Source organism: Vanessa tameamea, chromosome 20, assembly GCF_037043105.1.
Source record: "Vanessa tameamea isolate UH-Manoa-2023 chromosome 20, ilVanTame1 primary haplotype, whole genome shotgun sequence".
Lineage (NCBI taxonomy): Eukaryota > Metazoa > Arthropoda > Insecta > Lepidoptera > Nymphalidae > Vanessa > Vanessa tameamea.
Genome location: NC_087328.1, coordinates 9,949,614 through 9,968,166, shown reverse-complemented (window position 1 = coordinate 9,968,166; position 18,553 = coordinate 9,949,614). Strand labels below are relative to the sequence as shown.

General features: G+C 33.4%; 1 protein-coding gene across 5 annotated transcripts in view; it reads right to left on the bottom strand.

Moving 5' to 3' along the window:
• Positions 1–18,553, bottom strand: part of Smash (smallish) — a 146,432-nt gene that overhangs the window by 27,365 nt on the left and 100,514 nt on the right. For all 5 annotated transcript variants that reach the window (XM_026627423.2, XM_064218042.1, XM_026627424.2 and 2 more), the window contains 2 exons: positions 15,014–15,214; positions 10,130–10,269 (listed from right to left, as the gene is read on the bottom strand). In XM_026627423.2, coding sequence (XP_026483208.2) covers positions 10,130–10,269; positions 15,014–15,214 — 341 coding nt within the window. The remainder of the gene's footprint in view (positions 1–10,129; positions 10,270–15,013; positions 15,215–18,553) is intronic.

The following is an 18,553-nucleotide window of genomic DNA, read 5'->3' as shown; positions in this document are numbered from 1 at the left end:
CCCTTTTTACTAAATCACTTCCGCGTATAGCGAAAAAGCGAGAAAGATTATTACAGATCAATAACAAAACTAAGACATGCTGTACAAGGTGTAAAAAATACTTTCTCGAATTCAACATGCTTTACATGTAAATACATGTAAATACATGTCATACATGTAAATACATGTCATACATGTCATACATGTCATCAAAAAGATACATAACAAAAAAATTATATACGTAAATCGTAAATGTCAAGTCGTATCCGAACAAACGTATCGGAAACCGAATATCATCTACGTCACATCCTGTATAATTAGCACTAAGGTATTTATCTACGACTTCCAATGCTTGGGCGGTTCGTACGTTCACAGCGAACAGGGAAAGTACTAACACGGTAATTATTATCACTCCCCTAATGACAGATAGAAAGTTATATCGGAAACGCATTATCAGTTCAAGTGGCAATTGGACCCTGCCTCTGTTCCTGCTTGTGTGGAGTACTTGATGTGGTATCAACATCTGTCACGTGAATGACATTAACGGTACTTACCGTCTAGAATACTTGGCAATACAAATGTTTCAAAATATTGAGGAAATTAGTTGAAAGGAAAAGTTTTAAATCATTTTATTATGTGGTCATGCATACAAATGATCTTTGATGTTATATTCTGCACGCCCGTAATTAAATTACATTTTTAAAAAAATGTCGTGTTTATGTTTTAATGCGAATGCGATAGATGAACGGATAGTACCAACCAGACCAGCTCGTGCTAAGTCTTATCGCCGTGAAATAATTCATTATTCAAGCAAAAACATTCAACGATTTCGTATATAGGTTTTTTTTAAATGCAAACAATTTTTTATACCCATACCACGTTACATAAGTCAATATTAAAATATACTTTATTTAAATAGGTTATTACAGCACTTTGAATAGTCATTTTACAGAACTATTTTAATTAAAGCCACCGAAGTTTCGGAATGTAAATACTACTGAGAAGAGCCGGCAAGTGACTCAAGAAAATATACCCCAAAAAACGATATATATAACTTTTGTTTGAAATTCTGATAACTCTACCTTTCTAAATATTGAATAACTATCTTGTAAAGATTAATTATTCAGTGTTTATTTTTTAATTCAATAAGTAGTATGCACTTACATCGCAGGTAATAACGTGGACGCGCCGGGGGCGTTGTCGGCAATATACTTTTATCTATTTACGATATGTTTGTCCACATTTTATTACGGTTACTTCGGTAAAGACTGCATTTATATTAGCTAAATTATTTACTACATGTTATACCAGAAGTGACTATCAACAAAGTTGTCAAGGGGAGGGATTACCGAGCTAGTGAACTGAAGCCTAACCTACCCTAGGTTTCAGTTTAGCCCGTCTTAAAGGTGCCTCTCGTATAACCGGCCAACGACTTAGATCGTCGCCGTAAGTAATTGCAAATTTATTTTTATTTATTTATTTAACCGATTAACAACTTAGCTTAGTGTTAATATTTACAATAAATACATATAACAATTATTTTACATAGAAAATGTAACTCAAGTATAATGTAATTTAAATAAAGCAATGCTAAGCAACTCAAGTTCGATGAATATTACCCTCCGTACTAGGTGAACTGTATGACGGTAGGAGCACATTTCTCGATCGCGAGTCAATAGCTGCATAGTATATGCAAAAGTTACATGCTACTTCCATAATTGTTCTAATAATACAGACACTTGTTTTCATTTCATATTAATTTGAATATAATATTATATTGATAGTGCAAATGGATAGTTTTTAGTAAATTCTTCGAAACTATATTAATTCAAACTTTATTAAGCGTGATACAGAACTAATGACGTAAGAGTTATTAATATACAATTTCGTTTTTACTTCTTGTGTGAAGTGAACATTGCTTTATATAAATAACCCTTATTTGTAGCGATGTATTGTACAACAATTTTTTATATAAAATTATACAAACTTTATACGGAAACAACATGTTTATATATATATTATATTTGATGACTGTGTGGTACCTACCTAGGCGGGCTTGCACAAAGCCCTAACACCTCTATTCCAGCCATAACAGGAAAAAAGCCAATTAACAACATTTGACAGCAAATTGACGCGATATCATTGGTCGAGAGCTTCATAAATCTAATAATAAAATAAGAGCACAGACATATTAGCATGAATTTTATACGTTGCTAGCTGAACTTGCGACTGTCCCCCCGAGAAATTTATAAAACTTAACCCATAGCAGACAAACCGTCTAATTTCTAAATGATCGATGTTCTGTGGCGATTTGTCTAATTTTAACGAAAGTGCCATTTAGAAAGGTAAGCGTTATTTCATTTGTACTTTCATACCTGCGGGTTCGCTTTGTTTAGGAAATCAAATTCCGTATTCGTTTGTAATAAACGTGCAATTTCTGAAATCGTTGGAGATTGTAATCGGACTCGAGAGGCGAGATGACCAGAAATAAATTAGAATTAAAGCGTTGGTTGTTAATAAAATTCAATCTAATGTTAAAAAAAGATAAATAAAAGATTATTTAAGTGTATCAATTGATATACCTTTAGTCCAACCACAAGAGGATTAAAGCAAATTAAACATCTCTGATGATTGAATTGCCGCGATAGCATTGTCGAGATTTTAAATCATCTTTGAGATTCACTACGAATTTGCCAAAAAATTACGTCGTGAATATCGAAATTTTGGAAGTAAAATTAAAGTGGATAAGAAGTGAAGTGGAATTGTGTCGTTTCATATCTAAAGATATATTAATCGCATATAATATTGTTGGAAAAGAGTAATTACTGATTACCTTTCCGCTCGCTGGAATCAACATTCCAAACCGGTGGTAACATTAAATGTAATCTTGTAAAATGACAATTCAAAGGGCATATATGAGATTACATGAATAAAATATACTTTGATTTTTTTATATAATTTGTTTTCTGATAAGTAACTGGTAATTAAAAACAGTTTACCGATTTTATTAGGTGTATATCCCGTCTCAGTATCTATCACGACATCGTAGGCATTTGTTAGAAAGCAGGAAATGGTACTTTCAAAAATATAATATTAATTACCTATTAATTTGGTATCGGAATCGTCACACATTTTTCCGTGTGAATGAACGTTTGTAAATTCGATACAATAAATAATACATAATCATAAAAGCGCCACCAACGTTGGGAGTTAAGATGTTATGTCAATTGTGCTCTAGTTACACTGGCTCACTCACACTTTAAACCGGAACACAACAATTATAGCAAAAAATGTTGTTTGGCTGAAGAAAATATCAGGAATAAACAGTGCCTAAGAAAAAGTTATTGAATATTTTTGTCCAGATATTGTATTGTAAGATTGTTTACGTACATGCATCAATACACTCTGCGCATGAACAATTTCCAGTATCAGTCTAGTTCGTGGTAGGGCTTTGTGCAAGCCCGTTTGGGTAGGTACCACCCACTCATCAGATATTCTACCGCCAAACAGCAATACTCTCAGTATTATTGTGTACAAGGGACATAACATCTTAGCTCTTAAGGTTAGTGACGCATTGGTTATGTAAGGAATGGTTAATATTTCTTACAGCGCCATTCTGTATGAGCAGTGATGACCACTAATAGGTGGCCCTTTTGCTCGTCCGGCTACCTATATAATAAAAAATAAAGAATCGGAACTGCGCTCTGATCTGGTGATAAGAATGAAAGAATTCCGAGTGCTCTTGCGTTTTCGCACAGTTGTGGACTGTCATGCGTTTTGAGACATCATACTAAGATTCCGATCTATCTATTTATCCAATCGGATTATCTTTACGTTAATGCACAGATTATCTACGTTCGAAGTATTTCTGCGAAAGGCAGTAATGATTTAGCGTAATAAATCCGTAATACACAGCCTAGGATTTCGTAATACGTACGTTGGCTAAGTGCAGCGACATTTAGACTGGGGAACACGTTTGTTTAATAATATTGTGAAACAATTAAACATTCGATATAACTAATGATCATTGGTTTTGGAAACACGCTAATCACTTTTGTAATTATGTCTTAATACTACTAATTGTATTCAAATTAATTATTTAGGAAGTATAATAAAAATTATTCAATAAATAAATATTGGACAACATCACATACATTACTCTGATCCCAATGTAAGTAGCTAAAGCACTTATGGAAAATTAGAAGTAACGACGGTACCACAAACACTCAGACCCAAGACAACATAGAAAACTAATGAAATTTTTCTACATCGACTTGACTGGAAACCGAACCGAGGGCCTCGGAGTGGCGTACCCATGAAAACCGGTGTACACACTACTCGACCACGGAGGTCGTCTTTTCTTTCGAATTATTGGAGTTTTAACATTTATGTAACCCAATGGATGAAATACGTGTCCTTAATAAATTTCAGATTCAAACCTAAAAAAAATTGTTTGATTTTTTTTTAATTGTCCAATACAAAAGGAACTTTAGGATCGGAATGATTTATTTTATTAATTACCTAGTTTAAAATCTAATCGTCCAATATCTTGCCATCTCATTCGCAGATTTCCATATCCACCGGATTCTCAACAATTATAAAATTGCCAGCGTAATCGGTTTTACTATATACTTGAAACGAATATATTTTACTGTAATTAATTAATTTTCTTTGCTCGATTGAAAGATATTATTCTATTTGCATTTGTATCGACAAAACAACAAAATCCTTCAAACATTACAACTGATAAACTAGATAAATGATAACAAATAGAATAGATAGTATGTTTGATAATCTTTGTGTAGATACTTTGTATCTATAAGTTTGCATAAAAATAACAGGGTTTTAAAGCTACTTTTCACGGTATATGTAATGGATGCTCGTAAGCTTGATGCAATGTCTGTAGGCGTTGATCGCATTGCAAAACGTGTTCATATTAGGGGACTAATACGTAGCTATCATGAATGCAGAATACGAAATACAAAAATTTTAAAGGTAGAAGTTCAAGTGACCCAGCTGGTCATTGCGATGCCAGTTATGGGAATTAAGATGTTATCCTGTGTGCCTGTAATCAAAACTCAGTCACACTACTTAACAATAGAAATAAATATAAAGAAATAACCTGGCGACATCATCAAAGTAAAATTTATATAATTAAATAAGTGACCATATGAGTGCACTACACATCGGACTTTAGGAGACAATTTTAATCCACTTGGACGCAGTTTTATATGAAAAATCAAGCTAAATTAAAAGCCGGTATTTTTCTATAATAACGATAAAACTGAGTAAAATCACGATCTTAATCCATTAAGAATTAATACTGAGATCTTATATCCATTGTATGGTCACCCTATTCGACCTAGTTGCGGTCGACAGATGAGCCCGGGGTGACCAGCCGCGTCTCGAGCAAGGGAATTGCGGTTTTCTATGAGAAAATAAGTGTAATATAGTTGGATGAGATAGAGACAGAGGTCAAAGGCCCCTTGTGAAATGGACGGTGACCACATTAATTTGTATTCTAATCTCTACTAATATACGTTTCATACGTGTTTACCGTCCGTGTTCACCACCCTATCTACCGCTAAACATCCAAACTTTATATACTGTTCCCCTTTCAAGGGTGAGTCACATCTGTCTTCCAAAATCAAAACAGATAGTATATATATTAATAATTTCGTGCAGGTCTACGACAGACAGGATCGACATATATCCGCAAAATTATTATAATCGAGATATTTCGATATTAAATCCATGAAATTCAATGACAGTTCAACGGGCGGCCATGTTTGACGTAGACGGGTGATTTGATAATCACAACGTTTATGAAAAAGTTATATGTTATATGAGAAGTAAACGATATTTACTGTATTTGTTCAGTTCTATATATTTCCCGAGCGAAGCCGAGTTATCATATAGTCGTAAGTAATTATGTCAAAATCGTTAGTACTTTTCTATAAAGATCCATAATTACAATTATTTAGCAAAGAATCTCTCTTTTTCCCACATATAGAATGATGAATTGTTAGCATGTAACCTATATCTATAATTAGACGCGATTGTACCGAACGCCAACTCTGATCAACTGCATAATGAACACGTCTCGATCTCGCATTATTTTTAATTACATAATGTATTAAGTCACAACATATTGCATATGACACAATGCCTTTGTCGAATTATTTGTAAAATTATCATTTTATTTTATTATTGTTAAATAATAAGAGAGTTAATCGGTTTATTATGCACTTGAACATATAAAACTACACACATATAAATCTAATTGTCCTTCCCGACTTCTTACGAGTAAAATTCATATAAAGTTAGTACGCCCCTCCCATTTTCTTTCTTAAAGTTGAAATATCCAAAAATCATATGCTATCATATTCTAAATTCAAGTCAATCAAACATATATATATATATATAGTTTCGGACACCTTACATTCCCTATTATATTAGATTATATATCTTTTGTCCTGTCTGTGTTATGTTTTTAAAAGTCCAGTTCCTCATAGTTAACATTAAATCTTTCAATCAAGTCAAGGATAAGCAAGCAATGCATAATTATTGACCGGAGGATCAAACCTCCAACCAGATCGACCACAGAGAATAAACCACAAGAATACAAATTACTTTTACACAGATAATTAAGATGCATATTTTTCATTTGATATTACGACTGATTTCGATTGAACTAAAACTTTTTTTTGAGGTTATAAAGATTTCTTTATCATTCTATAAGATGACCTCCGTAGTTGAGTAGGGTGTACACCGGTTTTCATGGGTACGCCACTCCGAGGTCCCGGGTTCGATTCCCGGCCGAGTCGATGTAGAAAAAGTTTATTCATTTTCTATATTGTCTTGGGTCTGGGTGTATGTGGTACCGTCGTTACTTCTGATTTTCCTTAACACAAGTGCTTTAGCTACTTACATTGGGATCAGAGTAATGTATGTGATGTTGTCCAATATTTATTTATTATTTATTTATATTCATTTCTGTGGGTTTATTTAGCTCTTGTAATGGTGTTATTATGATAGTTGATAACAGTAGTCAATCCATAAATATAAAGGCGAAATATCACTCACTGACGAAACCTCAGAAACCATAACACCTACAAACTTGAAAATTGGCTTACTTATAGTTACAGGGTGCAGACATTCGCTAAGAACGGGTTTTCCTAAGCTCTACCCCTAAGGGACCAAAACAGGGTTTGGAAGTTTGTGTTTTATAAATTTCGCGCGTGTAACGCCACAGGTTCAGCTAGTTTATTATATGATTTGGAGATGTAAGAAATAATATACATTTATAATTTAATATATATATATATAATATGCAGATTAGCTTCTGTCTTCAATATTACAGAATAAACAAAAAGTCATGTTATATACGAAAGTTGAAGTATTATTGCGTTTAGGGTTGTCAACTGGTTTGGTTGTTCCGATATTTGTTTTCTAGTTTAAGTGTCTGGACGTTTGCGTTTAAAACAAGTTTAAGCTCGGTTTTAATACGTCTTCAAGATAGCGAGCTAAAGGTGCTTACCCGGGAAGCACTGAATTTTCATGTGCTTGATTTGTGTTTATAATTAATCTTGTTCTTGGAGGTAAACTAATAGGCTGATGTACTGAGACATATTTGTCGCGTTTAATTGAGCTGCAAACCTTGCCCCCATTGGTGCAAAAAAAAATATTAACCATCCATACAGAGTTAATGCGATCCAACCTTGGTAACTAATATGTTTCGCTCACCTTTCAAACCGTAACATAACAATATTAAGTATTGCTGTTTGGCGGTAGAATGTGATGAGTGGGTAAATTTAAAATCTTGCACCTGTCCGATACAAGGTTAAGCGGTTTTTAAAATGGCAACCCTAAGCGCCTTTAAGCGACTCGCATCACGCGTTTGAATCGTTTTATTCAATTACAACTTTCACTCGATTCAAACCGACGTTATATAAAGATTTGTTAAAAGCGACAACGGTTTATTTGTTAAGATTAATTTGGCAACGTTTAATTTGTCGGATTAACAGCCGTAATTACTAAATCTCTGGCTCATCTCGTTTATTGTTTAACATGACTAGTCCTAATTTACATCTTCACTTTGATATTTATGTTTTGTACGGGAATAGAAAGTTTTTAATGAATAGTTGGTAAGTGGATTAACCAATATCCCAACTAATGGTAAGTGGTTATCATCAGATGCTGAAGAAATGTTGACCATTCCTCACTTCATAATTATGCCACCAACCATAGAAACTAAAACGTTATATCGATTGTGTCTGTAATTACAGAGTCCTTTCAAACCAGAACACAACTATATTAAGTACTGTTGTTAAGCGGTAGAATAATTGATTATTGGGTGGTACCTACATATGTACGTAGACGAAATCCTAACACTAAGACAGAAACATAATAATAAATACAAAATATTTTGATTCCACGATTCAACTCTAACGGAATATCATCGGGTGTTTTTTTCAAATAGTTGTAGACCGCAGCTTCGCTCGCGTCTTAGGGGTTGGTCGGTAGCTGTTAGGCATTAAAAAAAAAAGAAAATGTCCTTCCTTGGAGTTCAAGTTAAAGAGCAACCAACAAACAGACAGACAGTTACTTTTGCATTTAGAATGTTAGTGTATAATAATATGAACTGCATATGAGTGTAGTTAGAGCCAATAGCCAGCACAATAAACGGATAATTTAATATTAAACTTTCCACGAAACACCATACGCCTTAGATAAGTAGTGGAGCAACAGCTGGCTGCACATGCGCCGTGCTTGTAACCCGATCAGTCGTGGTGCGGCCACCGAGCGCGACGGACGTAACTGACACCTACCAACTCGCTCGTGACGAAGGAAAGTTGATTTCCTTTAGGGACATTTGAGTTATACTCACAGTATTACGTTAGCTGTTTATTTAGAAGCTTAAACAATTACTGCATTCAAATAAAAAAATGATACGATATAAATGACTTAATGTAATAATGAGCTATTAGTTTAAACGTCATGTAAACAGCTTGTTCAAATTCAACTGTTTAATTAATAAATATTATTGCATTTAAGTTAATTGAATTTATTTTAATATTGTATAGAATTTTTAATCTTCTTGGCTTTTAGTCATGGTCTCGGCACAATTTTTATGTACTTTTTATAAATCAACCATGATTATAACTCAATTCCAAATTCCAATTTATTCGAACATTCATAATTCAAAAAAAAAAAATAGAATACTAAAAATAAAAATGCTATTTTTATTTACCAATATAATACATAAAATTATATTTTTATTCATATGTAAATTATTCATTTTTTTAGGGCAGATGTGCCTTTGGGCCTTTGGATGGCGAGTTATATTTGCCTATAGACCCAGAGTCTAACTGTCGTAACAAAAATAATAAGCCGTTAATTCATGAGATCTAAGATCCCTTGTGTGTAGGCAGTCTACTTACCGGAACACAAGAACTCAAAGTATTGACGCCTCGCATTGCGCAAGACAGACAATAAAGTCATACACAAAGGCGTTTAAATTCGTTTAAGAGTATTACAAATGTTCGTAAAGGTTTACAAAAAACGTATCAAATTACAAGGCATGGTTGATCGCTAATGGGATAATGCAATGCCTACGTAATAACAGGGCGAGTGTTGCATAAAATGATTGATTTACTATAAACTATCTGCGAGCTTGCCGTAGTTCACGTGTAATTAAGGACGTTTCGATTAAATTGGTTATATTGGTGCAAGACTGTTTGAAATATTGTGTAACTCGAAATTATTTAGATTCATCTCTATAAAATACATATTTAATCTTATTTAAAGTTGAATTTGAAAGTTATTGGGTTTATGCTATTGAAAAATCTCAGTAGCAGGCCGAAATATGGAAGTTGGAAGTGTGAACACTCCCTTGCCTCGGAAAGCACGTAAGGCCTGAATGCTGCACGTTGGTGCCTGAACTCTTTCCGGTCGGATTTGCCGTCTCATCGGATTATGATAGTGAGGGATTAAAAAGTGCACATAAACTAAGGGGTTTAGTCAAGAATAGTTCTATCTCAACTCAATTAATAAGAGTATAGTTTACGAAGTCACTGTCAGCTCAATTGAGTTATGATTCTTTATTTAAAATGTAACTTATTACTCTGTATGTATATATAGTACGTACCGTTCTTCCAGCATCTCGTTAAATGTCTTAGATTTGCCTCTCGGCTGGTGCGTTTCGTTTTCGAAGCGTCGCACCTCCACGCAACGCTCTATGATATGCTCGACGCGCTTCCGTCGCGATGACTTCCAGTTGTCCAAGTTCTAGAAAAAAAAAATATGTATGAATTAAAATGTTCTTAAACAATTGCAGATCGAATCTATTTGAAATGTATAAAAACACATTCGTTTAATGTTCTACCGATAGATTGCTAACTGTGTCAGAACAATGACAATGTGTGAGTCAGTGTGATTAAATACGAAGCAGATTGTGCAGGTTTTAGAATAATTGATTAAACAATATTGATATATCAAATTTCCTTGAATATCCATGTCCATGGTCCATAGTAGTTACAACTTAATATCAAATGGTCCATTTTAATCGTCAAATAAGATGATTCTACTTCACTCATATCCTTATCTTGTATATTAATAGCGTAAACCGATTTTTGTTCCAGTGATTATGAGACGATGGCTGCATAGAAAAAATCGTTTATAGTCTCATTTTGAAGCGCTTCAGCCATAGATGTGCAGAAAATTAAAGAGGATACTTGATGGCATTTTACTAAATTGTTTCGATTTAACAAAGAATTACTTTTAGAGAGCGGAAAAAAGTTACTGGCCGGTTAGAGAGGCGTACTACGACTGAGAAACGTATACGTATGAGAAAAAAATGAAATGTATTGAAAACGTAAACATTCTAACTGAACTAACGTATACTATTTGATATAAAAAAAATCATTTCAACAAAAGAGGTTTCATCATTTTGGTACCAAATGTAGATGAGTGACTTGCAGTTTGCAATGAAATTAAATCAAAACAAAACCTGTCATAGATTTCGAAATTCCCATGACCCTACTAGGATATTTTATTCCCCAAACCAAATAACTAATAGAATTTCAACAAACAATAATTACTCATGAACTTCTGTACACAGTTAGAAATGAGCTAGAATTATCGGTATTAAAAACCCATAAGTTTAAACGACTATTAGTTTTCCTTCCTCGAGCCATCGTCAGTAATAACAAGTCTGAAGTGAGGACGGCCAATAACGCCACAATTGCTACCAGCGATCGACAAATGGTCTCATTATCTAGTAACGATGTTTCAATTTCCTATTCAAAGAATGTTGCATTCGAGATAACATTCAACACATGTCAGATCGCGTGCGCAGTTTTTTTTTTCAATTCTAATTGTCAGCGACAATTTAGTAAAAAGACGCTAATTATACTGCCTAATTTTAACGAGTTTATATTTGAAACCGATTTAATATTTACTACTTGAAAATAAATATTTAGTTTTCTTGGTTTTTTTTTCAATAATAATTCTATGAAAATATGATACTTTTCTTCATACATGGTTGGTTTCTAATGATTAGAAAATTTATTTGCATTTCACTTCCTTCCTCGGTACAATCTAAAAAGATTACTATTAATCGTCTTTGAAGAGTTAACCTTAATTATGTACACAAGCAAACATGGGTTCATTTACGTTTAAATAAATTGCAACGCAAGGTGTACTGTGTGCCATTTTAAGCGAGGCAAACTTGTGGTCTATACCGTACAAGGTTTTCACGGAAAGTTGGCATTTAGGTTAATCGCTTGTTTGCAAATATTTTTTTTACGTTACGACTGACTATATTCCAGGCAAATGAGACTTCTATCGAGGTTCTTTTAGGTATTACGATAGAATGTACTTGCGGTCATTGTTTTGATATTGTAATTTAATTTTTGTATCTGTTGTGTTCGAAGAGTTGATTCACATATAATAGTTAAATGTACTTTTGTTACTATAGCGCGGAATCCTTTTAATCTTTTTAGATGTATCATTAAATTTCAAGTTTTTTGTTTACGAGAAATTCGCTTAAGCAATCTTTTTGGCGTCAATCAATATCAATAATCCGTTCAAGATTTACAACTAAAACTTTCTCATGCAATCTTTACATTTTTTTACTACTTTACTTGAAAGGATGACGGGTAAATGGGCCTCCTGTTGTTATGGACGCCACGGCAAATAGATATTGACGCCATAAGAAATTTTAACAACCCTTACATCACCATTGCGCCACCAACTATGGGAATTAAGATTTTGTCCCTTGTGCCTCGGAACACAACAATACTACGTATTCCTGTTTGGCGATAGAATATATGTTGAGTGAGTAGTATCTACCCAGATGGGCTTGCACAAAACACTAACACCGAGTAAAATCACAGGAAAAAATATTTATGTTGATATATGATGGGAGAGGTTTAAGACCTGCGTTGTATGGATAACGACAAGGCTAATATTGTTGTGTTCTGGTTTGAAGTGACTGTAATTACAAGCATAAGAGATAAGGCATCTTTGATCCCATGGTTGACGACGCAGTTACGGTGTAATTAGTGCTGTAAACCTCTAGCAATACCAGTGGATATTGGAAAAGATGACCAATCACGATCAGACAGGTCATTGGCTCGTTTGTCTTTTAAAATAAAAAAAATAAAATAGCACTTTATTAATTTACTAACAAATTCATAATGACGTCATCATCACCCAAATTGGGTGACGCATTTAACTAAGATTATCCCAAAACCATTTGCGTCATGAAAATAATATCGATTTCGAGGAATATTTTCAATCTGCGGATGTTTTCGATTCGTTCATGATTTATTGGTTGGTATTTAGTGTTAAAGCAAGAATTTATGGAGCATAAATTATTGATAAATATGACTGTTGTTTGAAGAATTCGATTTTTAATTGTTTTCGTCGACATTTATTGTACGGCAGACGATTTAAAGTCCTGATCGTATTGGCGGATGATTGGAAACATATCATTATTCTTTGCTACTATGATAAAAATATTTTAATAATTATCATTTGTAATAAAATCTCACAGGCGCTCTATAATCATATTCATAGAAGATAATATTCTATATCAAATTATTAAATGATAGAAGGAGTTATCATTCGTTGATTAAATAGATTTCATTGAACGTAGTTTGATATGTACATTTGATGTATTTGATTAGTGAACAAGATTAACCATTGAGATTCTCACCGGTTCATGAGAAGCGTTTACATACATTTCAAAGTTGTAGCTTTACGTTTAGTTTAATTGTGTAATCAAAAAATAAAGTATATGTAACAGAATAGGCTATTAGAATAGAATCTGACCACAGTACGAGAATATTTATCGTATATAATCGTCTGTGTCTTTTCAATAATAGCAAATTTCATTAAATTCTTTTCAATGGTTTGGTCGTGAAAAAGCAACAGACAGACAGATATATTTATAATATTAGTATACTAATATAAAAACTGAACACAGAAGCGCGTCGCGTTATTAAGCCATGTAAAAAACAGCTTCGAGATTCTTCTATAGACGAGTACGTATTTACAAATGAATTGTCTCACGGCAATTATGAAATATTCAAAATATGGTAACTATTCCAGGTTCTAATGATTCAATTATCTGTCGAACATTCGAGACATTTTAACGACTGCTATAAACGAGTGCATCTCTGGAATAGCCGTCACCGGAAGCGCCAGTGCCCGTAAGCGCCGCCGCCATGGCACGCCGCGTGTTTCCGTTCGTATTGACTATTTGTTGATTCTTGATAAAAAGTGAAAACAACGCTCGCTGCACGTAATTTCATTAAAAGCGCTTATCCGGTCTTGGGCTTGGGTGATTGAGCTTATTCGTTAATTCCTCGTTAATTTGGACTTTTTGCAAACGTGCCTTCGTATTTCGCATGCTGCTAAGGTACTTCAGATGGACCGAAAATCTTAAACGTATTTCCGCTTAGTAATTATTTGTTATCTGGTGTAACGACCCAACAATGTTTTTTTAAAATATTATTCGTTAGAATATCAAGGTTGAAATCTTCCTCTTAGAGCTTAATTACATTGATATTTGATTATGATTCTATGTCTATCTTATAAATATATACCTATATAAGTAACTATTTCCATAGGTCATGCCGTAACTTGAGAACGATTTTACCGATTTCAGTCCTCTTTTTATTTATAAGTTTTCTAATAGTTAATAGAATGTTCCTACGATAACAAAAATTAGAAAAATTGGAAATATTCATAGCAAAAACAGCACAACGTCTGTACGGTCAGCTAGTTTAATATTTCTTGGTCGTTCCTAATTGTGTCTCCAGACACTGTAATTTTTGTGTTAGTATTGATTTGTTTCGCTCCGTCTCTTATGTATTTTAAATCGTAATATACCGACACCTAAATATTATATAATTACATTTAACATACTTTAAACGTTAATTTATGATACGTCTTTATGTGATAACCGTGGATAGAGGTCACCGTTGTCGATGTAGGTACTTGGAGTAAGATTAGTTATAAATAACTAAACTTAGGTAGGGCTTTGTGCAAGCCACTCGAGGTAGGTACCCATTCATCACGTATTCTGCCGCCAAACAGATATACCTACTTAGTATTTTTGTGTTCCGGTTTGATGGCGAATGAGTTAGTTTAACGACTGGCACAAGGAACGTAACACCTTAGTTACCAATGTTGGTGGCACATTGGCGATGTAAGGACTGGTTAATATTTCTTATAGCTCCATTGTCTATGAGCGGTGGTGACCTTCAGGAGGCTTGTCTGCCCGTCAACCACCGACATCATAAAAAATCAGTCAGGTTCTAGAAATCAACGATGTGTATATGCTTCAGAAACATTTACACTTGACCTTGTTAAACCAATACGAAAGGTCTAGAATGTCACCCCTGTATTGTCAGACACTTATTCTCACAACAAAACGAATATTTTACAGCGGTAGCGTATCCGCTGGGTGAATCCCTAGCTGAGACGGCCGTAACAACATTAAAGATAATAAAATAGGTCTCACCGACTGCCAGTCCTCCTGCCTTTCGATTCGAGCAGGCTCTGTCCTCTTCGCGAGTTCCGCTCGTCTTAGCTGTTCCCTTGCCCTCGTGCCGAGGTCTGCTGGACCGACTTTAATGAACTGTAGCGGGTTCGCTGCCGGCTTCCCCGGTATTACAGCGGCTGTGTGCGGCCGCGTCGCGAGAAAGTCCGCACTGTCTGTTGTCTGGAAAGAAAGATGGGAATTATAAGTAACATGTTAACTTTATTCTTAATTAAACTTTAACGTTTAAGCGTGTGTGTGTGTAATTGTTAGTTTGCTGCACACATAGACGTATGCTAATTTTTAACGTAGTGTAGACTTTTAGAAACTTATTTTTATGATTTATGAACTATTGAATAGACGGATGAAACTAGTACTCCTCATTTGAGTTTTTTTTTGTATTTTTGTAAAAAGCCGCCATGCCATTTTATGCTAGACAAAAAAGGCAACCGTTATAAAAAAAAATGAAGAATCTAATCTAAGTGTAAAATTACGATAATAATGAATTAGACATAGACCTATTTAGATTTACAATTAAGTACGAGGTGCCGTAACTCCATTGTTACAACACCACAAAAAAATATTTAATTTTTAAAACGAATTAGAATTTGAGTTTCTTATTATTATATAAGAATTATGTGTTATTTATATTAATGTTACTTATTAAAAAAAAACTCTTTAATAAAGAAAAAATGCTATCAACTGAAAGAGTACTGTTATATTTAAAAACATCCAATATGTATATGTTTTGAATTTCATCAAGTACGTTAACATTGTAACTTGGTAGTATATAACTCGTCTTATTACGCATCATTAATAACGTTGAAGATCGCGTCAGTGTTCATCGCAGGCGTTGCGAAATATTAAACAACTGTACGAAGTATGACCGACATTTTTCTTCCGTGACGAATTACACGTCAATTTAAAAATAATAATTTAACACGTAATAACAGCTTTGTGTTTATACTCTCTCTGCTTTTAAATACTTTTATATGATACTTTATATATGTATGTATTACTTAAGATATACACATATACACAAATTATTATTTGGAACACACTTTCTGAACGCACCCGTAAACGTCAAACATGGCCGCCCGTTAAACTGTCATGTCGTTGAATTTCATGGAATTAACACCGAAATATCTCAACTACATACGAATTTTGCGGAAATATGTTATCAATTAAAAAATCATGATATTTTAACGATCTATAATTGTGGATAGGTTTCGATTGGGTTTACCGTAGACCTGCACGAAGTTATTAATAAGGAAAAGTTTTTTTGTATTATCTTATATCAGAAGTAAACTTATACGAAAATATTCAGCGTGTTACAAAAAAGGTTTTAGTATTTAATCATCTGATAGTTTTGCTTGTAATAAATATACAGGTATTTTTATATATGTTCTCCCCGATTATCGTATTGTCGTAACTGTAACTCCCTCCCTTGAGGTAATAATTAAGAGGGTAATAACAGCTTTATATAGTTGTTTTTGTAAATATGTCTTTTCTCACAACATAACATTCAAATGAATAGATATTAAATGTAATAAAAATTAAAAACATACATAATTTATGGCAAAGTTGGCGTTTACAGCTCCATATAAAACTTAAACTTTCAAATTGGTTAATTTTATTTTTGGTAATACTTATTAAGATATATTCATTTCATGATTCATACAATGAGACGTTGTTATATTCTTACCATAAGAACATAAAAGGATATTATTGAAAGATAAGATATTTAACAATTAAGCGTGTAATAACAACTCCATATACATATTGTTCTTCCGTCATAGTTTAGGCAAGATTTTGTTTTTGAATGAACCGAGAACCATAACAAATGAAGAGTTTATTTATTTATAACTAGTTGTCAGCCACGGCTTTGCTCGTGTTTTAGGGGTTTGCCTTCAAGTGTAAGGCGTAAAGATGCACATGTCCTTCCTTGAAGTTCAAGCTTGCTTCATACGAAATTTCATCAAAGTTGGTACAGTGGTTCGGCCGTGAAAGAGCAACAGACATAGAGTTACTTTAGCATGTATAATATTATTACAGATAAATAATTTTTAGCGATGTAGTATTTAAAGGACTTTTCAACAACTAAAAACATATAAAACTACAATGGGTCACTTTTTCACATGAGACTTTTTAACTGTTCTTTAAGTCTTTCGTTCGTTCGTTCGTTGATTTATTTATGTATTTGTATGTATATAGTGTAAAAATGAGTATCATCATTTAATAAAAAAAAATAGATTCCGACATAATTTATAGATTTTTTTGAAAATAAATATAAAATTTTACACAGCACGACATATTTTTGCAAATAATTTACATACGTACGTATTTAAATACAAAATTTTATATTTATAGAGAAAGTATAAAACCTACCGTGTGTATGGACTTATTATTCGGAGTTCGTTTTATTACCTATTTAGTATGCTATTTATATATAAATTACTGACACGATTTTACGTAAGCGAATGTGTTAATATGGTAGAATATTCTAACTGTGCCGTTAAAATAATTTTAAGGATTCAATAAATTTACAGCGTTTCTTATGAACGATTTTTCTTCTATTTTTCATCATTGATTTGTGATTTGAAAGCAGAATACATACTTTTGTATCTGTCACTGCACATAGAGATTGGCAGTGATAAATACCACAAGGCACCACCAACCTTGGGAACTAAGGTGTTATGTCGTATGTGCCTGTAGTCACTGGCTCACTCATCCTCCAAGCCAACACAACAATAAGTATTGCTGTTTGGTAAAATATGCTATGACAGGGTCTACACTGACTTCTTTAAATATGCATAACATAAATTAATATAACATTATTACAGGTAACATTTAACTCCATTCGTTCTTTGCAAACAAGTAAAAAAAGTATAATTAATTAAATCTCGTTAATTAATTTTGGTTTATCAATTTTGTATCACATGCAACATATAGCACAAACCTCATAGACAAATAAGAAAGCGCCCTACGAAAGTTCAAACCAGCTGCAATGTTATATATAAACTGCAATGCGTTGCCGCTCTAAATTTCCACACATTAAATATAGAACCACGGACTTATTCACTGTTCACACTTGGCACTCGCGTCTATTTTCGAACGAACGGATCTCCGTTTTCGAGCTCCCGTAGTAACCCAATTTCGTAACTGGAATTCCAAATTTGAAAATATTATCTAATCATTATAATGTAATAACGAAACCACCATAAAACCACAATATCAAAATGTAAAACAATCTTTCAAATATGGAATTCAATCGAAAAAGTTTTCATGTCAAATTAATAAATTAAATAAATACTCCTTACGAATTTCGAGTTACAACGGTGTGTGTAATCTGTGCAAGTTACGCGCGTTCTCCACTTGAACAGAGACAAGCCACTGACTTTCGCGCTTTTCCACCGGGGAAAGTAAAACCTCGTCGTAATTAATACTGCATTATTTTTAATGCAAACTTAGTGAGCGGTAACGATCAATTAGACGATTACACGGTCATGACTATATCTTTAG